The following is a 27976-nucleotide window of genomic DNA, read 5'->3' on the forward strand; positions in this document are numbered from 1 at the left end:
AGGGCCAGGCACAGTGGCTCATGCCTGTAATTCCAACACTCTGGGAGGCTGGGGTGGAAGGACTGCTTGAGGCCAGGAGTTCAAGACCAGCTTGGGCAATGTAGTGAGACCCCCATCTCTCTCTATATATCTTTTAAATTAGCCAAGCATGGTGGCTCATGCCTGTAGTCCCAGCTACTTGGGAGGCTGACGTGGGAGGATCACTTGAGCCCAGGAGTTTGAGCTTACCGTGAGCTATGAAGACACTACTGCACTCCAGCCTGGGCAACAGAGTGAGGCCCTGTCTTTTAACAGCAACAACAACAACAAACAGAACAAAAAAATATCAGAGGAGATTACACATGAACAGAATCCTGGTTGACTTAAATGCTTTTGAGAACCTGAGGAAAGGGCGCTCACAGAAGCAGATATGCCTATCATTCCCTAAAATAAAAGCTACATTTTCCCCAAACTGTTGTATAAAATTACAAAAACTTCTAATCTACTCTGTCCGAGTTTCTCTGAATTAGCTATTACACCCAATGCACAAATCCCCAGTTATTCCAGAAATCAAGGTTCCCCAACCTGATTCCCAGCACATGAATCTCAGCAAAGCTAACAATTACAGAAGAAAACAAAAGGTTTTTTTTTCTTTTTCTTTTCTAATGCTATAGAAGAACATATACAAAACAAAACAAAACAAAAAAAAAAAAAAAAAAAAAGGGAAATAGAAAGCAAGTCTTATCCCAAAATGCATTTAAAAGGCACAGTCCCAAAACTACCAGCACTCCACAGGACACTTCTCAGTTAAACTCCCTGTCTTATCCCCTCCTCATTTCAACTACAATGTCTTTCTCACAGGAAAACCTTCTAAACTTAAGAACTTTAAAATTCTGGGAGTGGTGGGAAGATGTTCAAACAGCTACTAGTCTATGATGCCATTTAGATGACTAGATCTCCTTCAGTTTATTACTTCTGATTCCCAGCTTTTGAGAATTTGCCAAACTCTTTTATTGTAGGTTTTTTTTTTTCTGTTTCCTCTACTGAAGGAAAATGAGTGAGTCTCAAAATCCTCATTTACAACTTTCTCCTTCCCAAAGTGGTTCATGGACCCCCTGATAACTTTCCAATAAACTTAGCTTTGGTTTCAAATAGTTTAAAGCAAAGAGCTGAAGATGAATATAAAATAATATTTGAACACTAAATGGAATAGCGAGGAATCTTCAAAACACTAGTTCCTTAGCTACCACCTTTTTCTATTTCCAACCTCACAGTCTCCCTCGGGAGTTCTCAGTCTATAAGGCAGGCTTTATAAAGTAACTGTGTGCTATAAATACCCCTCTGTCTAGAGTTTTCACTTGGGTCTGAACAAATATTGGAGGTCACACCATGTCCTTCTGGCACTTGTAACTTCTCAATCTCACAAAGTAAACGCCTTATTAGGTATCATAATACTGATCCTTTGGGATGGCTTTTCTTCTATTTCTTTCGGTCTATAAAAATGACTGAATGTTTACTGAGCTAGTCTTAACTATTTTGCACATAGTAGGTAGTTAACAATGTTTGTTGGCTGGGTGTGGTGGTGGCTCACTCCTGTAATCCCAGCACTTTGGGAGACCGAGGCAGGTGGATCACCCGAGGTCAGGAGTTCGAGACCAGCCTGGCCAACATGGTGAAACCCTGCCTCTACTAAAAATACAAAAATTAGCCGGGCATGGTGACATATGCCTGTAATTCCAGCTACTCGGGAGGCTGAAGCAGGAGAATCGCTTGCACCCAGGAGGTGGAGGTTACAGTGAGCCGAAATCGAACCACTGCACTCCAGCCTGGCTGACACAGTGAGACTCTTTCTCAAAAAAAAAGTTTGTTGAAGAGCATCTTAGAAACCAAGTGTTGTGCTTTCCTTTAAACAAGTGTTACTGGTTTTAAAATTAGGAGCAAGGGTGAGATAAAAAAATAAACAAACAAACAAACAAACAAAAAACTCTAACAGGAAGTTTGGAAACCTCAGTTCTGTTTCTTAGCTTGGAATCCTAAATCATTTATACCTAAAACAAATGATTCATTCCCAGTTTTCTAGCTTTTCTCATCCACAATAAAAGGCAATATCTGTCACTTTCCTTCCTTACTGAAGAAAATAATGTAAAGCAGGGGTTTTCAAAAGGAATTTTGAAAGGGGAGGTTTCTCAGAGGCTGGAGTTAAGTGCGAAGGGGAGAAGGAAGAGCAAGAGGGGACTTTCACTCAGCTTGAATAACTGCTTTTATCTGGAATATTCCATATATTTTCCACTGAAAAGGTAGAAATGGGGTCTGCTTTTTCTCAGTGGCAGGAGGGAAACTAATAGTCTGGTTCAAAAACCAAGAGACAAAAATAAAGTGCTTTTATGATTGGTTCCTATGGGTCCCATTTATTCGCTGTTCTAGTTATATTCTGTTTGGAAGGATTTATAACAAATTAGTAACAGTAAAGTAACTAAGTAATTGGGAGGCAGAACACTAGGGGTAGAAGGGAGACTCAATTTTCACTCTATATCCTTTTGGCTACTTAAGGTTTTGTAAAACAACTTTGTGCGTGAATTGTTTTTTCAAAAAATGTGAAGACTGCAACTTCCTGTAAACAATATTCAGTGCAGGGATGATATATGTCTCTTCAGAGAAACAGAACCAATAGAAATTATCTATCTATATAGAGAGAAAGAGATATATTTATATATACATATATAAAGTCTACATAGAGAGATAAAAATATACATCTCAGGAAACTCAGGTAGGACTTCGAGAGTCTTGAGGCAGGATTTCTTCCTCTTTGGTAAACCCCAGATTTTACCCTTAATTCCTTCATCAGATGAGGCTCACTCACATTATAGAGGGTAACCTCCTTTACATAAAGTCAACTGATTGTAGATGTTAAGCACACTTACAAAATACCTTAACAGAAAAAACTAAAATTTTTATTTTTGTTTATGTTTTGGGGATGGAGTCTTGCTCTGTTGCCCAGGCTGGAGTGCAGTGGCGCCATGTTGGCTCACTGTAATCTCCACCTCCCGGGTTCAAGTGATCCTCCCACCTCAGTCTCCCAAGTAGCTAGGATTACAAGCCTGCACTACCACGCCTGGCTATTTTTTTTTTTTTTTGAGATGGAGTCTCGCTCTGTTGCCCAGGCTAAAGTGCAGTAGGGTGCAATCTCGGCTCACTGCCAGCTCCACCTCCCAGACTCACACCATTCTCCTATCTCAGCCTCCCGAGTAGCTGGGACTACAGGCGCCCGCCACCACGCCAGGCTAATTTTTTGTATTTTTAGTAGAGATGGGGTTTCACCATGTTAGCCAGGATGGTCTCGATCTCCTGACCTCGTGATCTGCCCGCCTCGGCCTCCCAAAATGCTGGGATTACAGGTATGAGTCACCAAACCTGGCCGTGCCAGGCTAATTTTTGTATTTTTAGTAGAGACAGGGTTTCACCATGTTGGCCAGGCTGGTCTCGACTCTTGACCTCAAGTGATCCACCCACCTTGGCCTCCCAAAGTTCTGGGATTACAGGTGTGGACCACCGCACCCAGCCAGAAAAACCTAAATTAGTGTTTGATTAAATAATACTATGGCCCATAGATGCTGAAAATAAATAAATAAATAGTAATACTGTCAGAGGTGTTTAAACACCTCCATCTTGAATACAGCCTTGGTAAAATAAGGCTGAAACCTACTGGGCTGCATTGTCAGACAGTCAGGCATTCTAAGTCACAGGATGAGACAGAAGGTCGGCACAAGATACCGATCATAAAGACCTTACTGACAAAACAGGTTGCAGTGAAGAAGCCAGCTAAATCCCACCAAAACCAAGTTGGTGATGAGAGTGACCTCTGGTCGTCTTCACTGCTACACTCCCAACAGTGCCATGACAGTTCACAAATGCCATGGCAATGTCAAGAAGTTACCCTATATAGTCTAAAAAGGGGAGGCATAAATAATCCACCCCTTGTTTAGCATATAATAAAAAACCCCATAAAAATGGGCAACCAGCAGCCCTCTGGGCTGCTTTGCCTATGGAGTAGCCATTCTTTCATTCTTTTACTTTCTTAATAAACTTGCGTTCACTTTGCTGTATGAATTTGCCTCAAATTCTTTCTTGCGCGAGATCCGAAAACCCTCTCTTGGGCTTTCCTGTAGAGACACGGTCTCGTTATGTTGTCCAGGCTGGTCTTGAATTCCTGATCTCAGGCGATCCTCCCACCTCAGCCTCCCAAAGTGTTGAGAGGAGTGAGCCCCTGTACCTGGCCTTACGGATATGTCTTGTCAGGCAGTCCTTCTTACAAAGTTGTCTCTAGCTGGGCTCTGGTAACAACACTTCCCACCTTTCCCCTTCAGGTCTAGAAGTGCTACTGATTCACCACTGTTGCTAGTCTGTTTCACCATTCCTTGTTAGTCTCCTTAACATTGACCATACCTCTATATGGGTTCTTTTCAGTTCAACCAGTTTAAACATCAACTATTTTTCTGCCAGGACCGTGATACACTAGAAAAATAATAAATGGCATATTTTCTTTTCCTTTATACTTCCATTCATTCACATCCCAATATGTGCAAGAAAATCTCCTCTTTTTCCTCTAATTCAAAGCTTCCCATCCTCCCAAGTCCAACAAGTCTCTCTAAATACTCCATTACCTACAGAGCAACACTGTTGTTACCACTCTTGTGCAGGACCTAGTGTGACATCAGCACTCTTGTCCTTCTAGTTCTATGACTGTTCAGCTTTGCCAGTCTGGTTATCACAGCAGGGCAATAAGCTCCTTAGGGGTAGGGAACTTTAGCAATTAGAATCGCAAGTGATAAACATATTTTAGCTGGAAAGAGCCTTAGAGATTACCTTGTTTTACAGATGAGGAAGTTCAGGCTCATGCAGGGAAAAAGTCTTTCTCACACAGCTATATAGTGACAGAGTTAAATCTAGAATCCAGATTCTTCCTACTACTTCACCATGCTTTGGCGCTGCACTGGGTAATGAGTAGGCACTTAACATGCTGATGACTCACTTTTAAATTTATAAGGGGTTTTTGTCTCTTTTTGTTCAATGCTAGGCCTCATGCCTAGATGAATACCTGGCACATAGTAAGCGCTCAAAAAGTATCTGTTGCATTTGAACCCAGTACCAAGCAAGACAAATTCCTTGGAAGTTAATTAGAACTCAGAGGATCACTTACAATAATCCCCTATACACTTAGAGAAAATGTATAGTTTTCAATGTGCTTTCATATATATGAGACCATTTGATCCCTCTGAGGTAGACATGGCAGGAATTATTAGTCCTAGATGACAGATGCAAGTTATTGAGGCTCTGAGAAGTTAAAGGTCATCTCATGACTAGAATGTAGCAGAACTGGGCCCAGTCTTCTGACTCCTACTTCAATACCATCTCCACTATTTGCTGCTTTTTCAACTTTGCCTGTCTGCTTCTGGAGTTGGGAGGATCATTCAGGGAGTTAGTCCGAATATTCACAATGAATACATCGGCGACAACTTAAGCTGAAAGATGTGATTTGTCTTTCTTAAAAGCCCATGGTTAAAGGTACTTCTGTTCTGATTAGATATAGCCTACAGAAATCAGTGGCTAATTCAAATCTGAAAGCTTGCTGAAGCCATGGGTAGCCAGCCAGAGTCTGACTCTTCCCTCTAGAGTATGTATCCTATGCCGAAGAGTGGGAGGGAATGATAGCAAACGTGCCACTTCAGATCAAGTATGGGACAAGGATTATGACTTCAGAATCTGCATAGTGCTGGAAAAGTGGAAAACTCCCTGAGTTAACAAGAATGTGCAATTACTGGAGGTTTGGGGGTATCTGCTTCATAACTGGAAAAACGTGTGCCCTTTAGGAGTTATATGGGGGATAAAGCCCCCCTTTCTTAGATGATCTCGACAAATATGTCCTCTGTGGGAGTGTCTGGAAAACCAGTATACTCGAATATGGGGAGTGGTCTCAAGAAAGTATGAGGATAGACAGCTACTGGAAATACTGAGATGGGATAGTCTCTCTTCAAGGAATATTGGGACGGAGAAGGCGATAACCTCTACTCCGGCGCCCCCTTTGGGCTCCTCTTGCTCACCGTCACCGCCCAGCCTCCGACTCCAGTGACTGCCATCTTAACGCACCTTCCTGCGCAGGCGCCCTAGAGCTCCAGGGTCCGGCCTAGAGAAGAGCCCCGCCCACAAACTACGCCCATCTCCCATGAGCCCGCCCCTGGCCACACCCCTGTCCTCAGGTGCCGGACCCATTATGTTTCTCCAAGGAGGGGGCCCCTAGCTGCCGATTTGGCTTTGAAGTACCCGAACTATGCTGACCGCTGAGGGAATGGAGATGAAACACTCAGATCCTGCCTTTGGGTAGGTCACCGGCTGATGAGGGGAGAGGGACAAGTAAATTATAACAATGTAGAGTGCTGTGGAGAGGCGTCCAGATATCAGAACCTAGAAAGCAGTGGAAAAGGCTGGCTGACTTTCCAGCAAGGGGAGCAGCATGTGCAGGCACGGAGGGGTAGGAGCGCATGGTGCGTGTAGGGGACCTGCCGGGACAGTGCTTTAGAATAGCTGCAGGATAGCGGCAAGGGGGGCGGTGCCTGCTGCACATATATTGGAGGGTCCTGGAGTTTCAGCCTGGAGGCGATCGGTGATCACTGAATAGTTTAATAGGAGAAGGACTTTATATTAGAGTGTGTGAAGAGAGCAGAGTAAGAACGGAAGCAGGGGATTATCACAGTAACTCAGGCATGAGGACGTAAAAGCTGCCACGACTCTTGTGTTAGTCGTGGGACCTTGAGGCCACCCAATGGATTCAACAGGTAATTTTGACGCAGAAATGTTAAGTGGTTGGCTTGGGAGAGGAGCAGGGAGGAGGAAGTTTTTAAATGAGCAACTGAACTCTAACGATTTATTTAGCAAGCAGTGGAGGCGGAGCAACCCCGCCTGGGGCTAGTCCCTGCCCCACAAGTAGTGATGGTGCAGGTTGAGAGAGTAGGTGAACACCATCTTTCTTGTTTCAGCTTTTCCCATTTCCATGCCAGGAGGCCTTTTACCTTATTTCTTCCCCTTTGGGAGTAGGCATTCTACTGCAGCTCTTCTTCCTTGAATAGAGCCTGAATGAAAGGCCAAGGTACAGTCCTAAGCCTAATCTTCTGTCCTATCTGTGGCAGCCTCAGTCCTCTGCCAAGATGGGCAGGCACACCTCTCCCCAGTGGGCCCCCGCCTTGTCCTCACAACCCAGGCGGTGATCTGTCCTAGCGATTCTAGACAAAAAGAAGAGAAGCATGGACGAGTTTTCACCAGAATACCTCTACTGCTACTCTTTTGGACCTTTTGCAGGAAGCCGGTGCCTTATGTCCCATGACTCTCTTAATTAGATTGGTGGTCTCAGCTCTAGGACAGGATGTTAGCCCAGTGGTGCTTATCCAGAACCACTTTAGGCTTCACCCACTGGCTGTCAGGTATGGGGGTGGAGGAGTGTGAAGCAGCAAAGGACCATTAGGCCAAAATCTACCATTAGAGATGACAGTCATTTCCATGGCTTTCCACACATTAGCAGAATTACCAAACCCCAAAGGCTGCTATAAGATAATTTATTACAGACTAGCCTATAATCCGTAACAATGGCACATATAATAATTAACAACAGCAAAGATGCTTGGTTTCTTGTTTCATGTAATGGCCAGTACATCTGTGGACAATGTCGAGTCCTCAGGAAGTCCAGGAGGCTGCTACAGAGGAAATCCAAGAACCATGTCACATCTCTGAGCAAGTCTTGGGAAGTCCATCTGACTCTCTGAAAGTTTGTCTCTGACCTCCCAGGGAATGTTGAGGGCCCCCTCATTACATCCAGCCTGTACAGAGGGATCAGAGTCCAGGCTCCTTCTACAGGGTTGAATATCTGAGGGGAATAGCAAATGACCCAGATGAAAGAGAGAGACTGAGACCAAAGTCTAGATTCCCTCTGCAAGGTGGAGGATGGCTAGAAGGCAGTGGACACAGATGAGCAGGACTTTTTCTAGACTGGTTTCTATTTGGCTTTGTTCAGGGCCTACCCAAGAAGAAAATACTCCTGGATCCTTCAACTACCCCTCAGGTAGATACATGTTAGAACAGCCTGTCACGTCCTGAAGCATCACTCCCCTGCCTAGAGGAGTGAGGCAGGGAGACTCCCAGGCAGGTGGCCCCTAGTGCCTGGGGTCCAAAGAAATATTCTTCTCAGGGCTTTGAAGCACCATGTGAACCTGGTTCTACTCATGATACAATCTGGGGAAAGGCATTAGTATAGTTCATTTCTAGAAGGTATCTTGTTCAGTTTCAAAGCCTTGTTCTCATTGGAGCCACAGAAAATCAGTGGATTCTGCTCAAGGGACAGTCTAAATTCTACTCTGTGTACTCCTGCCCCGGCCATACTCCAATCCAGACCACAGGGCTCAGCAACAGGCTCAACTGACTACTCAGCCAGCCAGACACAAGTTCCACACCCTCTACACTTGTTTTTCTAATGATTGGTGTGTATGTGTCTAACTGAATAAGCTGTGGCATGGAGATGGTAACGGTGGGATGAGGAGTGGAGGGGCGTCTACCAAGAATGGCTGACACTCTCAGAAATGTTTGTCCTTCTCTCTTTGTGGAAAATTTCTCCATATGGTAACCCCACATACCAGCCCCTAGTACCACAGTCCTGCTGGGTCAGGGCTTCATGACCCTTTCTGTGAAAAGTAATATTATCACCACCCCAAATTTTTCCTTAAATGTTTTTAACTGAAGGGGTCAGCCTCTTGACTGCAAAGATCCTAAGCTGGTTACACAGCTAACTCCCACTGGCCCTGATTTGTGAAATTGCTGCTGCCTGATTGGCACAGGAGTCGAAGGTGTTCAGCTCCCCTCCTCTGTGGAACGAGACTCTGATTTGAGTTTCACAAATTCTCGGGCCACCTCATCATTGCTCCTCTGAGACAAAATCCGGAGAATGGTCAGGCCTGTCTCATCCATGTGGATCTTCCGGCCCAAGGGGCACCAGCAGGCACAGCTGCCCTTGGCTGTGACATCCCTCAGAGGCATCACAGCCAGCCCTAGCACGCGATCTTCCCGGGCAAAGCAGTAATCCTTCACGCATATCTGCAACTCATAGGACTCGGGCCCCTCTTCATTTCCCAGGAGGCTGTGAGCACAAGATAGAAGTTAATGAGGCCAGAGTTGAGAGTCTTCAGCTGATTTCACCCTAGTCTGCCATCTCCCGGGGCCCTCCTCCCCCCTCCCACCCCTCAAGTCTTACCCCCCATCCCAGAGACCTGCAGGTCCCCCACTCTGTAACTTACAAGTGGAATGTCTCATTGTACTTGGGGGCCCAGTTGTTGCTTTTGGACTTGGTTGTGAACTTCCTCTTCTTATCACTTTGGTGTGGGCCAACCATGGTCACCTCCACAAAAGGCCGGAACATACCCGCTGTCTGCCACTTGAGGTCATTGGCAGCCACCACTGCCCAAACAAGGGAAACCTGTGAGGGATCCCACCAGGAATTCCCAGTTCTTGAACCCCAGGTGACCTTCCCCTTGGAGGAGGGCTGAGATGAGCAGCCCCTGCTTTTGAGTGATGAGTGAGGCCACTGGGCAAGGAAAGGGCAGACCTGTAAGTCCATCACTCACCTTTCACTGTGACCTTGTGCTCCCCAGTACCAGGGTGTGTAAACAAGTCCACCTGAATAGAGACTTCTCCCACAGGATCGTCCACACCAGACCCTGAGGGACAAATGGAGAGATGATCCCCCATTGGAGAACTCTAGGAGGTAAAACTGAGGGGTGAGGAGGCCACCACCCTATACCCAAAAGCAAGAAGCAATCACCACAGTAACCATGGGAAGTAAGCAATAGAAGAAGGGAAAGAAATGGGATAAAGAACAAGGCTGTGTCTTGTAACACAAGTTAAGCTGACAGCATCTTAGGCACAATATTTTCCAAAAGTGCACTAAGACTCTCTCTCAAGGATCCCCAAAACAAATTGTGCAGCAACCTTCCACCTATGCCCAGGATTCCTAGAGGTCCCTGCTTGGGAGGTTGCAGGATTCCTAGAGGTCCCTGCTTGGGTGGCTGCTGTGCTCTGAAAGACTTCATCCCCCTCAAACCTGGGCCCCTCTATAGAATGAACTCCCCAGTTCCAATCTCTGAAAAGAGCCAATCTACAGGCTCCCCTTAGCAGAGACCCCACCCTATTTTAAGAAAACACCGGGCCGGGTGTGATGGCTCATGCCTGTAATCCCAACACTTTGGGAGGCCAAGGCGGGTGGATCATGAGGTCAGGAGATCGAGACCATCCTGGCTAACACGGTGAAACCCTGTCTCTACTAAAAATACAAAAAAAATTAGCTGGGTGTGGTGGTGGGCGCCTGTAGTCCCAGCTACTCGGGAGGCTGAGGCAGGAGAATGGCGTGAACCTGGGAGACAGAGCTTGCAGTGAGCAGAAATCATGCCACTGCACTCCAGCCTGGGCAACAGAGTGAGACTCTGTCTCAAAAAAAAAAAAAAAAAAAAAAAAAAAGAAAAGAAAAGAAAAGAAACCACCACAATTTTACACCCCAGAGAAAATCCTTCTTTGTCCCGAGGTAGAGGGGTGGGAGAATGCTGAGAACACAGACAGGGATCAACAACGGAGCCCCTTCCTGGGCTATATGAAGGCATTACCCATCTCTAAGACTTGGGATAGAGCTCCTCAACTTTGACAGCTGGTTCCCCCACCCCCAGCACGAGTTGCTCATTCTAGCTCCCAGAGGTCAGTGTTAGCCCATGTTAGATCCATATTTGCATGGTGTACAACATACCCTTTTCCGGCCGAATGTCCTCATTAGCAGTAAATCTAATACCTTTCCCATCATGCACTGAATGAGGACAGGCAAGTCAGAGGTAGTAGCAGCAGCAGAACAGAGAAAGAAGAATTCGTTAGCAGTCTAAGGAGTTAACAGCCATTCAAAGCAGCTCTACACATATTCTGAGGGAGCAAAGAGGTGGGGCAGAGTGGAGAAAGAAGTGAAAGAGCTGGAGTCAGTGTGTGAATGCTCCAAATTAGACTTCATGGGTCAGAGACCAACCAAATCATAGGCAGAAACAGTAGAAAAAGACAGAGAGGACTTATCTGAGACCAGCAGGACAAGAGAGAGGCTGGAGGCTCTAATTTCTTAGACCCTTAAATGATAAACCAATGGGTAGAAAATGCACACACATACATACGGATTCTTCCTGCAGTCTCCAACCTTGCTCCCACCATATGTGCGCTCATTCCAGGCTCTCCTCATCTTTTATCAAGCTTAAAGCTTAATGCTTCTAAAAAGCCTTTCCGGATTAACTCAGATCTTCTTTGATGGTATATGCCTGCACATGTACCCAGCTCTGTAAAAGTTCTCCCTGTCCACTTAAGTAAGACTCACAGCTCTTCTTTTGCTCTCTATTCTTCCCTCCCTGGATTGGAAATGAGAACAGATGGGGAATAGAGCAGTACTTTAGGTCCCTTCCATTTTCTCACCTCCCATCACCAGTCTACCTGCTTAGACCCCTCTCCCCTCTAGGTCAGCCCTGCGCCCCAGATTCACATACAGCTTAGTAATGCCTAAGCGTCAACTTCTGCCACCAGTTTCACTCCCCTAGGCAGCCTGCTCAGGTTTCCTAGGAACAAGCAGTAAGAAATGTGCCTGAGGTGCCTCTGGGGAGGGCTCTGCTCCAGCATCAGAATTTCAACCTGAGCTACATCTATGCAGATGTGTTTTGTTTTCGACAGGCCACGCTAAAGGTAGGGAGGGGTTCTGAGCACTGAAAATCACTGGGAGAAAGCCGGCTTCCTGGGTCCCCTTTGCATAAGCAGCACCCCTGAGACTGGAACCACAGCTGTGCAGAGGGCCCCGGGATCCACACCCTCCCTTCAGCAGCTGCCATGGTTTGCCTCTCTTCCTTGTCTCCCTATGCATGCTGCAGCGTCTGGAAAGTCTTTTGCCTTCTCTCCCCAGGACAACTCCCAGCAAAGCTCCCCACACTACGAGCCTTCATATTTCTCATGGCTTCCATTCATTCTCAAGGCTTCCTCACAGATTTTTCCTTCTTGCAGCTTACCAGTCAGGGTGTACTCCTTGAGCTCAATAAACATGCATGGGCCAGGCAATGTCTGGGAAAAGAAATCTTAGACATATTTCCCAGGCCTCTGTGATTCTCCTGCCTGGTAATGGGTATGGGGTGGAGGTAAGTACTGAGGTCCCATCAAGCAATCGAGATCTGAATTTGAAGGGCTCTCTGAAGAAGTACCTGGATCTGCCCCCAAGGGCATGAAGATGCAGACTCCCTAGGGGAAGATGTGTATCAGAGAGGAGAGGTGGAAACCCAAAGCCCTCAGGGCCTTACCTTGGGTGGTCTGCGAGCGCACAAAGGTCTTGATGAGAGTGTCAGTAGTCTGTGTGTACAGAGACAGGGCATACCGTAGAGACTGCAGATCTGGGCTCTTCTCCAGGAAGGTTTTCTTCAGCCCATTGCCTCCTGCATGGAAGTATTGCTGCAAGATAAAAGAGCACCTGTGACTGCTTCATCCCCTTACAGAAAGCAGCTCTCCAACATTGTCCTCAGAGAAGCAAGAAGAGGACTGTGAGAACAGGCTGTTCAGGAACACCCACAGAACCAGAGTCATAGGCTCTTGGGTGAAGAGTATTATTTGGGTATTCTTGGAGGTAGGGTGGTGTTTGAAGGATGGGTCTTTCTGGACAGGCACAGAAATGGAATAGAAGCATTTCAGGCAAGGAGAAGGACCAAAAGTGCTCTTTTACCCATCTGAACCTTAGAGAACTTGAGACCTATGACATACCTCTCCCAGGTGCCTTGAAGCACAGTTCATATGTTCCTGCCTTATATCACCTTACCAATGATAAGCATCTTGAACTTAGGAACCGTATCTGATTCTCTTTGTATCCTTGGCAGTACATAGTAACTCTCTTCTGGATGTGGAGTGCTAGGAGTTGGAGGGACACCTGGTCTGGGAGAGTGGGATGCCAGGGCCAAGTGAGTATGGTGGTAAGGCTGTCTGAAAAAGGGGGGGCCTCCACCTTGATGGTGTCCAGGGCGAGGTCAAGGACTGCACACTGCTTTGGAGTGAGATTCCGTGTTTCCTCTCGCACCATGTGATCCTGTTCAGAGAAATCAGCAGCATCAGGACAGCTCAGAGCAGTCATGAAAGTCTTGCACCTACCTGCCAGCCCACAGTGCATATTCATCTCCTTTTCCTCTTCAGTCTCCAACGCTCCAATTTCCTTCCCCCCATCCACCCTCTCTCCATGACTTCAGAAGGACCACACCTACCAGGAGGACCCCACACCCAGAGTACCTTGAGTTTGGAAAGATGGCTCAGCTCCTTGGCAGCAGTGAAGATCATCTGGGTGCCCTGGGCAGAGAGGGAATCAGTCAAAAGCAGAGGACCCCAACTCCATCAGGAAGCAGGAAGTGAGGGGAAGGGAGACAGCAGGAGGAAGTAGAAGGAGGTGTCCTTACCGTCTGGTCAGTGAGTGGGGGCAGAACAATCATCCGCTCCATTGTGTTCATCACCACGCGCCAGAGCTCCTTCAGTACACGCTTCAGAACCGTCTTCTCACACACAGTGGCAAAGAGGGTGAGGCTGCAAGTCCAGGCAACAGGTGAGGCCAGGGTGAGAGTTTGAGAACCCCTCTTCCCAAGGAGCTCCCCTGCCGGATGGCATCTGCTTTGCTCATCCCCACAGGATAGTCCTGAATGCTGTACTCACTTGCCATCCAGGAAGTCCATGAGAGGCCGGAGCACGCTATCTGCATCCTGAGCCGCTGAGGCCCTGGCGTCTGGAGATGCATTCCCTGTGCCCCGAACCTGGCCCAGGATGTCGGCCATTTGTCGAACACACTCATCAATCCGTACCTGGAAACTACACACGTGCCCGCAGTGTAGCTTTCCCCTCCCCAGACACACGCTGTCCCTGGAGCGGCACCAGCTATTTGGTCCCATTCCCATATGCTCATGGTGCAGTTCCCGCAGGGACAGTCAGCAGGAGTACAGGGAAGATCTCATACCTGCAGCTATATGGAGAGGTGTGGGACAAGGGCTCTGGAATTGGCTAGGGACCACATCTGGCTCTGAGGGCCTTGTATTGTGGGGTCACTGACCTGTTTCCAAACACCATGCTGAGCTCATCCAGAACCGTATTCAGTTTCACCTGCAGCTCCTTCAGACTGTCTGCAGCTTCAAGGTCCAGCTGTATTCACAGGAGGTAAGCCTGGCTAGGCTGCTTTTCTTACCCTCTTCTACCCTGCCACACCCCTACTACTCCCTTGCAGGGCCCTACCCCAGTGCCTATTCCTCCTTCGCAGGGCCCTACCCCAATGCCTATTCCTCCCTTGCAGGGCCTTACCCCAATGCTTATCTCAGATTAAGCCAGCCCAGACCCCAAGCTGGCCTACACCTAGTAAAGAGAGGGTGGAGTTCTGTGGCCAAGGAGCTCAGGAATAAAGGGAAAATACAGTGACTCCCAAACCCTAAGACCTACCTCCTTGCCTCCCATGGCCTCAAACATTTTCTCCAGCTGGACCCTCAGTTGCTGCATGTTGTTCATCAGGATGCAGGGCTTTGGGGACAGATGTAGCTGTTGAGTCTTGGCTCCTTTCAGCATAGGGCCCATTAGCCTAGGGTCCCTCCCTCTCTCACAAAAGCCACAGGGACTTCACATATTACATAGGTTTCTCCCTAAGCACGAAGAGCTGGGGCCAGTTCAGAGAATTCTCCTTGACTAAAAGCAAACGTTTTGATTTTTAAGCTGGGTGGTAGGTACTCAAGTATTAATGTATTATTCTTTAGAACTCGTTGAATATCTTAAGTTTATACATAAAAGACTAAACAAAGGTCTAGCTTAGCAGAGGATAATGTACCAAATGAGACTCACAGGAACTCTGTCAAGTTCTCATAATTTTGTGGCATGGATCTGAAGCAAAGCCATGGTGGGAATCAGGCATCAGAAGTGTCACCCCAACCCTCAATTCTGAGGACAGCTTCAAAAGCAAGGATTCAAATGTCTTTCACTCTCTTTCTCTAAGAGTCCCAGGGCCTGAACCTACCAGTTTCTCCTTTGTGCAATAGGTTGGGAAGTCCTTTGACAAGATGTCTGCATATTGCATCAGCACCTTCCCAATGGTCTGAGAAGAGGAGAAAAGGAAAGAAAAGGAAAGGGAACTCTTAGCTCTTCTATGGGGATCTTGCCTGAGGTGGCACTTCTCATCACAGAACAGTAACAGCAGGGAGGTAAAGGGGGAATCTCACAGTATGGGACAAAGCTCCCTCTCAACCACAGAACAGCACTAAGACAGAACCATCTGTCTGCCCCAGAAACAAGCAAAGGAGAATGGGGGTCACATAAGGCTCTATCTGCAGGCCACAATGGATAGGCGCTGAGCTCAGGCCTGTGATGAGACTGTGAGTGTGGTGGTGGTAAGGGGGAGGGAGTAGGAAGGGTTATGGTCACCTTAGCAAACCTCCTCATGTAGTGGGCAAGGATGCTGGGGTCTGGGCATTCCAGCTTCCGGATGATCTCAAAGCTCTGATTGAGTTGTGTGAAGACATCCACCACAGAGCAGGAAAAGAGTGCATGCTCTGATGTCTGCTGGAACTAAGGAAGACCACACACAGGGTCACCATCCACAGCTTCTATCTTTTCCCAAGCTTGTAGAGTTTGAAAAGGCTCTGACCCAGCAAGGGTGGCTAGTGGCCCTCAACAGCCCTCCTGTGAACTCCACAGGACAGGCATAGCCATCCTGGCTAAAACCCAGTAACTTCTGCCGATAGCTAATTGCTGGGAGACCTGGCCTGGACCCTGTGCAGCCAAAGCCCCTGACTTACTCCATCCTTCTTATCTCGCTCCAGGGCTCCATGCAGGAATTCCAGGGATACGTCCTCATTCTCATCTAGCCATTGTAGCACAAACTGCTCAAACCACCTGCAGTCAGAGCAGGAGAATAGGGGGTTAGAACTCGTGGTTGGAATATGCCATTTCCTGACAGCTCCACTAGACTGGGATCCTCTGGATGACAGGGCACAGTTTAACACTTTTCTCTGTCTACAGTGGCACCTGGAACAGGCAGTCCCCAAGACTGGCTTGCTGAAATGAATTGGGGATACTAGCCCTGCCCACCCAGAGGGCCGTCTTCCCTTCCCTCTGTAGTGCCCACATGATGACTCACGCTGGGTACTCAGGAACCTGCCCCTGGAGGACAGGCAGATCCCGCACGTATTCATTGTGGAGCCATTTCACCTTGAAGTGCAGGTTCATGTAGTCAGCACTCTTACACAGGCGGTCTTTCTCATGCTCTAGTGGTAGGGAGAAAGGTTGGGTCAGGTCCCAGCAGTAGAGTCCATGGTTCCTGAGCCTTCCCAAGGCAGCAGATCTGGTCAGGCAACTCCATCAGATGTCCTAGGACAAGGGTGACTCCAAACCTCCTCCTCACAGCCATCTCTCCCCACCAGTGTTCTGCTCAGCAACTCTCCACAAGCTTGGCCCAAATCTTCCTCTAGAAGGACTAAGCCAGACTCCCTGATAAAGCCTGCAATCTTTTTGTTCTAGCATTTGGAAGTGGTGCTCTAGCATCTGGCCTCTGGTGAAGAGGAGGAGAAAGGGCCATGAGTGCTGATGCTGATTAGTAGGGAGACTGCCCATGACTGTAGAGGGCAATGGTTTTCCAGGGCCTTTCTGATCATGGTAGTTGAGCTTCAGAGAGGCTTAAAGGCAGAGATGAGCAGGTGTAATGGCATGAATGGGTCAATGACAACTACAGAGACAAGGAAAATCAAACTGGGCCAAATTGACAGAGCAGTTGGGCAGCCATGGTGTAATGAAATCTTGAGGCAAACTGAAGGGCTCTAGGGCAGAGCTGAGACACTGAAAAAATGTATTCTCAGGGAAGTATGCAAATATGAATAGTCAGTTTGGAAACTATGGAAACACAGCCAGATGAAAAGACATATCATGCTGCAGAAAATGGGGCACTTATTATGAACTTGAAAAGTCATCTTGCTGAATCTCCAGAGCCTTCTGGAAAATCTAGGACAAAGATAACTCACAATTTGCTCAGAGTTTGGAGCACTGGCCACACCCATAGGTTCTCTTCATCTACCCCCTTTATAGTTGAAGCACTAATTTAAATAATAAAAATCAATTGTATGCTGACACATCAACATAATGGTAAAAGCAAGCAAATGTGGGAGAGGACTAAGCAGCAGAGAAGAGAAGGCCACTGTCCTTGGGGACTTTGTTGCTCAACTTTGAGTTGCCATGGGCGATGCTCCTCCAAGTCAAGGTGGAACATTCAGGCTGCGGCAGCTGGCCCTTGTGAACTAGTGCAGCAGACACTGAAGGAGGAAATGGAAGCCTGGGATTAAGCCTCAAAGGGCTTCAAGTCCCAGGAATTTCATTCCCTGGCACTGCAGGCAGTACTGTCTCAACCTAAAGTTGCATTTGCAGTCTCTTCTATGAAGCAGTGAGCAGGAGAAGAGGGAAAAGGTATAAGACTAGGGGCAAAAGGACACTAAAAGTTCTTACCACCCAGAAAGAGGACTTTTCGTATACGAATGACAGTGGATGCTTGTGACAGAGCAGAGACACCAATGAGCAACAAAGAGAGTAAAAAAATCAGGGACATCAGAGAGACCCTCAGGACATTGAGAGAGACCCTCTCCTCCATCCCCCTCCCCTGCTGTTCTTGAACCAGTCTAAGAACCTAGAAACATCAGGAGGGCCCTCCTCCTTCCTTTTCAAGCAGGGCTGCCCATCACTCTGTAACTCCCTAACTCTTTCTTTTAGGGACTTTCAAGTTACGGTTTTTACATATAATTTTCACTTTCTCTGTCAATTCATTATCTGCCCTCTGGCCCCTATCCCTAATTTCTGTATTAACTTCTCTGGTGTAAAAACTAACTGACAAGTTCTGAAACACCGGCCACACTTTAAACTATTCTAACAAGTCCCATGGAGTCATGCTCCAGTAAAGCTGTTTGACGTGAGGTAGTCTGTCAGAAGGGCCAATCCATAACCTCCTGCCCCTGACTTCCACCTAACTCCCTCCTTTCCTCCTGGAGAGCTCTTCCAACCTCATGATTTCAACTACCCAGTTTGCTGGTATCTCTTTGGTTCTGGTAACGTCTATATACACTTCTTATTTTTTTTGAGATGGAGTCTCGCTCTGTCGCCCAGGGTGGAGTGCAGCGGTGCTCTCTCTGCTCACTGCAACCTCTGCCTCCTGGGTTCAAGCAATTCTCCTGCCTCAGGCTCCTGAGAAGCTGGGATTACAGACTTGTGCCAGCACACCTGGCTAATGTTTGTATTTTTAGTAGACTTGGGGTTTCACCAAGTTGGCCAGGCTGGTCATGAACTCCTGAACTCAGGTGATCCACTCGCCTCAGCCCCGCAAAGTGCTGGGATTACAGGTGTAAGCCACTGCACCTAGCCCATATAAGCTTCGGATGGAACATTTCATCATGCCTAGATTTAACTTGCCCCTGTCTCTCATCATCTTAAAATCTCCAGCTGAAGTAGAACAGAGTACACCAACTAATCTTACCCTCTTGTTCAATGCTGAGTTTTATCCTCAAATCTTCCTTCTACCTCTTTATTCATACCCAGTTAAATCACCAGCTCCTGATTTCACCTCCAAATGTCTCTGGAATCTATCCATTCCTGCTAGCCACGCTACTACCTGCCTATGTCTCATTACCACCATCTCTAACCTGGATTACTACAATAGCCTCCAGACCGGTCATTCTGCCTCCCAATCCATTCTCCACACTGTAGACAGAGTGAGTGGCGTTTCTACATAATAATCTGATCACGTCAATCCCTTGCTTAACATATGTCAGTGGCTCTCAACTACCTCAAGATAGAGTCCAAAATTCAGCTGGGTGCAGTGGCTCACACCTGTAATCCCAGCACTTTGAGAGGCTGAGCGAGGCAGATCACTTGAAGCTAAGGGTTCAAGACCAGACTGGCCAACATGGTGAAACCCCGTCTCTACTAAAAATACAAAAATTAGCTGTGTGTGGTGGTGCACGCTTGTAATCCCAGCTACTCACGTGGCTGAGGCAAGAGAATCGCTTAAATCCAGGAGGCGGAGGTTGCAGTGAGCCAACATCAGCCCACTGCACTCCAGCCTGGGCAACACAGCAAGGCTCAAAAACAAACAAACAAACAAACAAACAAACAAACAAACAAACAAATATATATATATATATAGATAGAGAGAGAGAGAGAGAGAGAGTCCAAAAGCCTAGGCATGGCTTACAACCTCCTTCACAATCTGACTCTGTCACACCTCTCCATCTTCAGGTCTTACTTATCTCTTCCCCTACCCTCTGAAGTGCTAGTCACACTGAACTGCTGCTTCCAGTTCTCCAAGCATGCCAGCTCTCTTTAGACCCCAGGTCTTGAACATGCTGTAGCCTCTGCATGAAATGTTCTGTGTCTCCCTATCTTGTCATTACCACCCTCCCAGCTAAGTCTTATTACCCTTCAGGTTTCAGATTGTACATCGCCTCCCCCAGGAAGCCTTCCCAGGTCCTCAGAGTCTGGGTTACATGGTTCTCCTGTGTGCTCTCAGCACCCTATACTTACTCATCTTGTGGCATTATAACTTTGTGGTTGTTTTTTGTTTGGTTTTTTTTTTTTTGAGATGGAATCTCATTCTGTTACCCAGGCTGGAGTGCAGTGGCACGATCTTGGCTCACTGCAACCTCCGCCTCCCAGGTTCACACGATTCTCCTGCCTCAGCCTCCTAAGTAGCTGGGATTACAGGCACACACCACCACACCTGGCTAATTTTTTGTGTATTTTTAGTAGAGACAGGGTTTCACTATGTTGGCCAGAGTGGTCTCAAACTCCTGACCTCGTGATCTGCCCGCCTCAGCCTCCCAAAGTGCTAGGATTACAGGTGTGAGCCACCGCACCCGGCCATAACTCTGTGTTGTAACTGCCAATTTATATGACTGTTTTCTAGACTGCTCTGTGAGCTTCTTAAGGGATGGTACTATGCCTCGTTCATCTCATTGGGTTCCAATAACCAGCACAGTGCCTGGCGCAGAGAAAATATTCAATAAACATTTGGTGAATGGAGTGGGGATTTACTGTAAAGTGGCAAGAAGGAACTTTTGTTTCATATTTTAATTGGGAGAGTTGTTACACAGTTGGGCTTATTTGTCAAAACTCATTAAATTGTATTCTTAAAGTGGTCTTACTGTATCGTCTATAAATTATACCTTAATAATGTTGACTTACAAAATATTTGGCGAAGAACAGCATTTTCAACTTTCCTTTTATAGTCGGAGTCAATGTCACTCTCCTGTCATCCAGGCCCCCAAACTCCTCCCCTACTCTTGCCCTCCATATTCTAACCATCACAAAGTCCTGTTCTGGTTTCCTTCCAATGTCTATCAAAGCCCATTCTCCTCTCTCCACTTCTCTTCTCTAATCCCAGCACCCTCCATCCCTAAATTATTACAACAGCTCATCATTATCTGTGTTCTCTGATTCTAGTCTCTCCCTGTTCTAGCTGCCCTCATCTCCCACTGAGGTAGATCTTATTAAAATACTACTGGGTTCACATTGCATCTCTGCTCATGAGCCTGTAATGGTTTCTTATTGTTCTTAAGAACTAAGATTTAGTCAGTGCTGAGTAAGTGCCAGACAGTATGCTAATACATCTCAGTACTTCATCAAAGAAATAGATGCTATCATCACTCCCATTTTACAGATGAGAAAATGGGAGCTCATAAAAATTAAGTAGTTTGGACCAAATTCACACTGCTACATAGGCAGTGAAATTGATGTTTGAAATCAGGCCAACATTAATTCTTTCTCTTAAAGCAGAAGTTTTTAATCCTTCTGTGTTTGTTTTAAACATTAGCAAAAGAAATTTCACCTAGAATTCCATGTAAGAATGATAAAAGCAGAGCTGGCTGAGCTGACATCATGTAAGAGGCCTGGAGCCTAGCCTTTGGGTTTTCCCTTCAACTTAGCTTCTGAGATACTTCTGTTTGAAAACCTCTGCCCCACCTTACACTACTTCTCTTGTGGAGTTGATTCACTTTTCACAAGTATTTTCTCTTTTCCCCCAAACCCACTGGAGCCAGAGTTCTTCAAGAACTGAGACTGTACTCCCCATCAGGCTCACTAAGAGGCATCTGGAGGGAGAGACCAGTGACCTCCTTCCTGGCCTGACAGCAGGCAGCCCTGCTCTGGGCTTGTATTACAGAATGTATGCGTGTAGTCTGTGGCTGGCTCAAATGTAACATAGATCTTCAAGATTTCTTTCAATCTCAAGACTCACTGATTCTTTTTTTTTTTTTTTGAGACGGAATCTCGCTGTGTCGCCCAGGCTGGAGTGCAGTGGCCAGATCTCAGCTCACTGCAAGCTCCGCCTCCCGGGTTCACGCCATTCTCCGGCCTCAGCCTCCAAGTAGCTGGGACTACAGGCGCCCACCACCATGTCCGGCTAATTTTTTGTATTTTTAGTAGAGACGGGGTTTCACCATGTTAGCCAGGATGGTCTTGATCTCCTGACCTCGTGATCCACCCACCTCAGCCTCCCAAAGTGCTGGGATTACAGGCTTGAGCCACCGTGCCCGGCCTCAAGACTCACTGATTCTAAACCTCACACATTCAAGAGTCTGAGGGTGGCCCATCTGCCCTGCCATCCCACCCAAATAACAGATCCGGACTCTGCTTTGTCCTTGCCCAGATGGCTCCTCCTCCTAGATGGGCTTTCACAGAATGAGGAGATAGACTACCACACCTAAACAGGCAGGAAAGGCTGCTGAATAGGTGAGTACAGATGGGTACAGATGGGAAGGTCTGATACAGGTATGGAATGATATCTTTGTGGATCAAGGTAGGAAATTAATAAAAGAACAAGCTGAATGAGTAAGATGAATAATAATTTGCCTGTGGCCCTGCTCTATAGGAGAAGTGAGGGAAGAAGTATCTTCCTGGCATTGTCATACTAAACCAGAGCAGCTTTCAAGAAAAGGCAGGCCAGAGAGTCCCCAACATAAGAAAACAATTATATCTATCTGTATATTTAAGGTTCTGATTATTTAAAACTGAAGTTTCACAAGACCATTCTCCAGGAAGTGGACAACCTCAGAACACCCACCATGGGAGAAGTTCATCTCTGGGCTGGGAAGGTCTTGAATAGGCAGTTGCTCCAAAGCTGGAAGGAGGAACCTACAGCCACACAGCCATTTTCATATTTCCTTTGGCTGCAACTTTGCCTACCAAGGTCTCCTGGGGGCCTACCTCCCACCAGGCCTAAAATTCCTTTAGTTTCTCACTATACCACTCACCAAACAACAAGTTGTTGTAGTTGTCTGGAAGAGGAAAGGACAGTGAACGAGGAGCTTGGGCTAGGAGCCTGGCAGCCTACCAATTTGGACAGATCCTTACCCTCCAATGCATATTTCATGTCTTGGGCAAACAGATGCCACATCACTTCTGCGCTGACTTTTCCCACATTCAACTCCTGAGGAAACCTGGATGACAGAAGAAACCACAGTCAGAGAATAAGGCAAGAGCCATTTGATTTGATTCACTTCAAGGCCAAAGTGCCTAGTTCTTGGAAGTCATATTGGAGAGAGGAGAAGCTTATAGTACAGGGCTAGGTCCAATCTGGAGAAAAGGGGCCCAGGGGCCAGTGGCAGGACAAGTGGGGGCAGAAGGGATCCCCGTAGGCAAGATGGGCCTGGGGGCAGAAGATGCCCAGAAGGCAGGCAATTGAGAGGCAGAGACTCTCCAGGCAGTGGCTGGAAAGCAAGCGCAGGCTAAATAAGATGGAGGAGAAAGGGCAAGGGAGGGGTGGGCTATAAGAAGGCCCACTTCATTCAGAGTGGACAGACACATACACACATGGTCTCTCGATCCCCTGGGGCTCCTATGGCAGCCACAGTCCCAGAAGGAGGCTGGCTCAGTCTGGGCAGGGACCCCCATTATGTTTCCACACCTTTCTCCAGAAACAGTTACCCAGACAGATACAAGGGACAGAGGGACAGATGGGCGGACAGGAAGAAGAGGTGGCACTGCAAACATACAGAGACAGGAAAGAAAGAGGTTGTTAGACAGATGGACAGACCAATCACCAACAGACAGGGCCAAAGAGGGTGATACTCACTGGTTCAGAACAGGTGTGTAGGAATTCTTATCTTCCTCTATGATTGACACGATAAGTGTGATGAGCTTGGGCCAGAAATCCAGGTTCCGAATGCTGGGCCCTTGTTCCTCTGGAGGTAGCTCCTGCTTCTTGATCCAGAGGACACAGTGAGAGAGAGGGAGAGAGAGTCAGAGTAGAATGTAAAGGGTGTCTCCAATGATCCTCTTTCTCTTCCCCTCCCTATACCTCTCCCTCTAGAATCAAGGACCTTTCCTTTCCTAAAGCCTGTCTTCCACAAGACTATCCCTGTTCTGTAAGAATGACTATTGTGAGATCCCAGAACACAGGGAGCCTGTCGCTGAGAGGTTCTGTCCTCAGCCCCAGGGCACTGCTCTGATAAACTTGGTCAGTCCAAGAGATATAAAGATGCCCATCCTCCTTCTTCCTTCTCTCAGTTGCTACAGGCAGAGTAACTCCCTGGCTAAAAGAAACAGCCCCTCCAGCCTCACTAAGTAGGTCCAGTTCTATGCGGCCCCTACAGGCAGGTAGCCCTCCTCTTCTGGTGGTATTCCTCTACTGACACCACACCACGACCACACACATACACATCTCAGTTCTGAGCTCTTGCAACTTCTGCAGGAGCTACTGAACAGATCTAGGGTGCATTTCAGCCTTTCAGTGGAGTAGGACTTCCCTTGACCCCCTGAAGTTATTACGGGGAAGAGCTGCATCTAGGAAGCTATTTGCCTAGCTGGATAAGAAATGGCCTTACTTGGGAAGAGGCAAGCCTGAAAGCTTTACCTGAAACATAGAGTAAAAAATCACTCTATAGTCACAGCCCAGAAAAGTGAGGTAGGAGTCACCACAGGGAGCCTGGAACACATATTGTCTCCCACTAAGACAAGGACGAAGGTGGAGCTGCCCAGAAGTACAGGAACAGGGCCTTTATGTGGGATGTCACATGCCACTGGAAAGCTTCCACAGTCCTTAATAAGCCTGCATTATCAAGAAGTTACTAGAAACCAGGACAGAATCTTTAATATCACTTAAATACATCTCTTCCTTTTATTTTTCTGTCATTGTCCTGGCTCAGGCTCTTATCATTCAAGGATTTCTGAACTGGTCTTTGATCTTCAATCCAATCCCTCCTCCTCGCAGCTATCAGTGATCTTTCTACAAAGAAAATCTCAGCGTGTTACTCCTCTGCTTAAAGTCCTTCAACGGCATTCAATACAGTTTAAATTCCTTAGTTTATATCTTCCAGAATGTGACTCTCTCTCAACCTCATACAACTCTTTTTGTTCCAGCTTATGTGCCACACACTCTGCTAAGACCTTTATACACATTATCTTATCTAATCCTCACAACGACTCCATTGAGTAGAAATTATTATCACCTTCATTTACAGATGAGGAGAGTGAAGGGCAGCAAGGTTATATGACTTATGCAGAGTCATGCAGTTGTAAAGAGCAGAACTAAGATTTGATCTCAGATAGCTGAATCCCACAGCCTGATGCTGTAAGTACCCTAAATTGCCATACTTCTTTATTTTTATTTTGTTTTTTTGAGATGGAGTCTCACTCTGTCGCCCAGGCTGGAGTGCAGCGGCACGATCTCGGCTCACTGCAACTTCTGCCTCCTGGGTTCAAGCACTTCTCCTGCCTCAGCTTCCCAAGTAGCTGGGATTCCAAGCGCCCACCACCATGCCTGGCTAATTTTTGTATTTTTAGTAGAGATGGGGTTTCACCATATTGGCCAGGCTACTTTCAAACTCCTGACCTCAAGTGATCCACCCGCCCCAGCTTCCCAAAGTGCTAGAATTACAGGCGTGAGCCACTGCGCCTGGCCTGCTTATATTTCTTTAAATTAACATGCTTATACATAATTCTGTGCCTCTAAGCATTCTATTTGCTCTCCGTGGTATGCCCCTTCCCTCCAGACCCTTTCTTTAGTTAATTCCTACTCCTTTCTCAAAATTCAGATTGAACTTTGCCTCTTCTGAGAGGTTTTCCTGACATCCCTGGTACAGGCTCCCAGAGCATGCTCGCTGAACCTTTGGTGTAGATGTATCAGAAAACTACAACTACAGTAAAACATAGTAACAACAAAATAACAACACCAAAAAATAAATGTAGTAATTTGCCCTGACCTCCACTAAACAATGAGATCCCCAAAGACTGAAATGCCTCTTACTCAACTTTGCCTCTAATGCTCTATTAAGTGAATGGATGGACGAATAAACCAATGACTGAAGTTCAGCAGAAAGAAATTTTAAAAGACATGAAGAGTTTATGCCAGTGTAAATATGCAAAAATGAAATTGAAAGAAAGTAAAAAGCAGATACCAAAACACAAAGGCTAAAGAGTATCCCTGAATAGTTTATGAACTCTCTTTCCAAGTCTAGTTCATTCTCATGCTGGGGAATAGAGACCAAATATTCAACCAGACCTCTCCATAGTTGAAAGATCAAAGCTGAGAACAGTGTCTTGCCTCGACCAGAGAGACTTCATACACAGATGACAGAGGAGCCCAGAATGTGTCAAGTAAAATAAAGGCCTCAGGAAAACCTCTCATGGACTTCAGAACCAATAGGAGGCTTTATAAACCTTAAAAGGAGGAAGGCTTAAATACATGGCTGGCACAGAAAGTACACTTGGGAATGAGAAGAGGCAGTAGGAACAAGATCTTAAGTCTTTATGAGGGTGCTCCTAGGAAGCTTTACAAATTGGATGTATTTACCTAAAGATAAGTGTCCAAGACATTTAGGTTGTCCTGCCATCATTGGTTGTCCAAATCCCACTGCCTTTTAAGGTCTATCTCAAATGTTCCTTATTTTATGTAGCTTTTTCTGGTATCTGATCAAGAGTGGGAAAAGACTCTTTCTCCTTGGAATTCCTTTAATTTTATCCCTTTCTCAAGGCCCTTCAAGTCAAAAGACTCTGGGATGGACTGAGAATTCACCTACTCAACCCCTGAACCCTATGAATTTAGGTTTACTTTCTTCAACATCATTATTGTTGCCATTGCCCAGGGGTCTCTTTCCATCCACATATCTCATGGTCCACATGGTTCATACTCCACAACTCACTTACCGTTAAGAACATCAAATACTTTGTCCTGAGCGCCTTTCCAACACCATTGTGAAGGAAAGCTGAGGCTCTAGAGAGCCACTGATAGCTGGCCCCACCTGATCCCGAACCTCTTACCAGCTGGTACTGGTGGCTGTATAAGTCGTGGCAGTTGTTGAAGATATATTCATATGTGGAGTTCAAACAGGCCTTCACACAATCCTTTACCACCTGGCTGGCTCTTGGAGGGCTTTGCAGTTCTTGTACCTGCCAATTAAAAGAAGAAACATGGGCCCAAGGTCCTGCTCATCTGTGTGGGATATTCTCCTAACACTACCCCAAACCTACTCTAGATTCTTTCATCCCTCTCTGGGTCCCTAGACCTTTCCCTGTGATGAAATTGCCAGGATAGCTGACAGGGAAAACTTCCAGCCCATCCTCATGGATTTATAGTCCTTATGCTCTCTCAGAAGTAACCCAGGGAACAGGTACACAGAACTGTAAGCTTAGAGGTGATGAATCCTGTAGCTTCAGACTCTGCCCAGTGATTCTTATTTTTCATGTTCCTGTAGCCAGGTCTCCAGCCCAGAACCACCCAAACCCAGTCCATTTCTTACCTTCATTCTGAAGAAAGTAATGCTGGTCAGCAAATCCACTGTGGATTTTAAGTCCTGAAGCCGTTCAGGACTCCCAGCAGGGAAATTATTCTGTTGCAAATCAAGCAAATGTAAGAAAGGAACAGAGGACTATGAAAACCTTCCCTGCCAAAAGTGATGATATCAAAAGCTCCCCTAATTGCTACCTACTGGGTTTTTCTCTAGTTGAGCTGGCCAAAAACACTGTAATGTTACAGGTCTTCTTCTCTTTTTTCTATTGATGCAAACAGGCTCTTGCCAAAAGCAGGGGTTAATACTCTCCACCCTAGAAAGCAACACATCCTCCCTCCAGCCCTACTTCCCATGCAATGTATAAGAACTTGTACAAATGAACACACAGGCATACACACACTTACACACATGCTTTTCTTGGATGAAGATTCTTACACACCAACAGCGACTTCTTCAAAAGTTACAATCTAACTGTATATCCTGGAATATAAGTGGAGCCACACTACAGGCCAAACTGAGGTCTAGGACCTGTACTTTTTGTACAACAGACCCCAGCTCTTCTACTGTTCTGCAGCCAGCAGATGGCAGATCTCTGAGCAGAACTGCTTTTGGAGTAAGTTCCTTAGGAATTTCCAGCCATCCTTACTTCATTCACTTTGACATGAGTCTTAGGAGGGAGCTGCTATGAAGAGCTGAAGGGAGATGCTGAGCCTGTCTTCACATTAATGGTCAGTTTTTAAACCTTCAAATGGCTACTTATATGCCAAATATAAGACATACAGTCAGCTGTCCATTATTTGTGCAAATGGAGGGCACTCGAGCAGACAATTAAAACCTCACTTCTTTTTAACTTTAAGGTTGTTTTTATACTTACTTTTTAATGTGTGTATGTTGCCTGTTCTGAAAATTCACAGCACTTTAAAGCAAGTAATGAAGCCATTCTAAGATCTAACATAGGAGGAACTGAGAAACTGCCCATTTCCTTATCCTGTCCTGTCCCAGGTACCCATCCTCCTACTACACCTATTTCCTCCCTTTATACTACAAATGGACATGCTCTCTGATACAAATTACTTGCAAAAGCCAAGCTACTCTCTTTCCCCCTAGCCAGATTCTCACACCTCCCCTGGAAAACGAGGAGAGTA

General features: G+C 46.5%; 2 protein-coding genes across 5 annotated transcripts in view; both read right to left on the bottom strand.

Moving 5' to 3' along the window:
• Window positions 1-6246, bottom strand: part of LOC111536839 (phospholipid-transporting ATPase FetA-like) — a 114842-nt gene extending 108596 nt beyond the window's left edge. Inside the window, exon 1 of the mRNA XM_023203361.3 lies at window positions 6124-6246. Coding sequence (XP_023059129.2) covers window positions 6124-6246 — 123 coding nt within the window. The remainder of the gene's footprint in view (window positions 1-6123) is intronic.
• Window positions 6247-7569: 1323 nt separating this feature from the next.
• Window positions 7570-27976, bottom strand: part of UNC13B (unc-13 homolog B) — a 247593-nt gene continuing 227186 nt past the window's right edge. Inside the window, exons 15-33 of one of the 4 annotated variants that reach the window (XM_031933998.1) lie at window positions 26841-26930; window positions 26362-26490; window positions 23177-23304; window positions 22456-22541; window positions 16211-16337; window positions 15870-15966; window positions 15496-15639; window positions 15092-15169; window positions 14527-14604; window positions 14147-14235; window positions 13756-13908; window positions 13506-13629; window positions 13342-13398; window positions 13064-13144; window positions 12372-12519; window positions 10808-10864; window positions 9639-9731; window positions 9312-9471; window positions 7649-9154 (exon numbers count right to left, since the gene is read on the bottom strand). In XM_031933998.1, the coding sequence (XP_031789858.1) occupies window positions 8869-9154; window positions 9312-9471; window positions 9639-9731; window positions 10808-10864; window positions 12372-12519; window positions 13064-13144; window positions 13342-13398; window positions 13506-13629; window positions 13756-13908; window positions 14147-14235; window positions 14527-14604; window positions 15092-15169; window positions 15496-15639; window positions 15870-15966; window positions 16211-16337; window positions 22456-22541; window positions 23177-23304; window positions 26362-26490; window positions 26841-26930 (2205 nt within the window). In that variant the 3' untranslated portion in view covers window positions 7649-8868. Of the gene's footprint in view, window positions 9155-9311; window positions 9472-9638; window positions 9732-10807; window positions 10865-12371; window positions 12520-13063; window positions 13145-13341; window positions 13399-13505; window positions 13630-13755; window positions 13909-14146; window positions 14236-14526; window positions 14605-15091; window positions 15170-15495; window positions 15640-15869; window positions 15967-16210; window positions 16338-22455; window positions 22542-23176; window positions 23305-26361; window positions 26491-26840; window positions 26931-27976 lie in introns of all 4 variants that reach the window. The other 3 variants (XM_023203253.2, XM_031933996.1, XM_023203254.2) reach the window with 3 other exon arrangements.

Source organism: Piliocolobus tephrosceles, chromosome 14 (genome assembly GCF_002776525.5).
Source record: "Piliocolobus tephrosceles isolate RC106 chromosome 14, ASM277652v3, whole genome shotgun sequence".
In the NCBI taxonomy this organism is placed as follows: Eukaryota; Metazoa; Chordata; class Mammalia; order Primates; family Cercopithecidae; genus Piliocolobus; species Piliocolobus tephrosceles.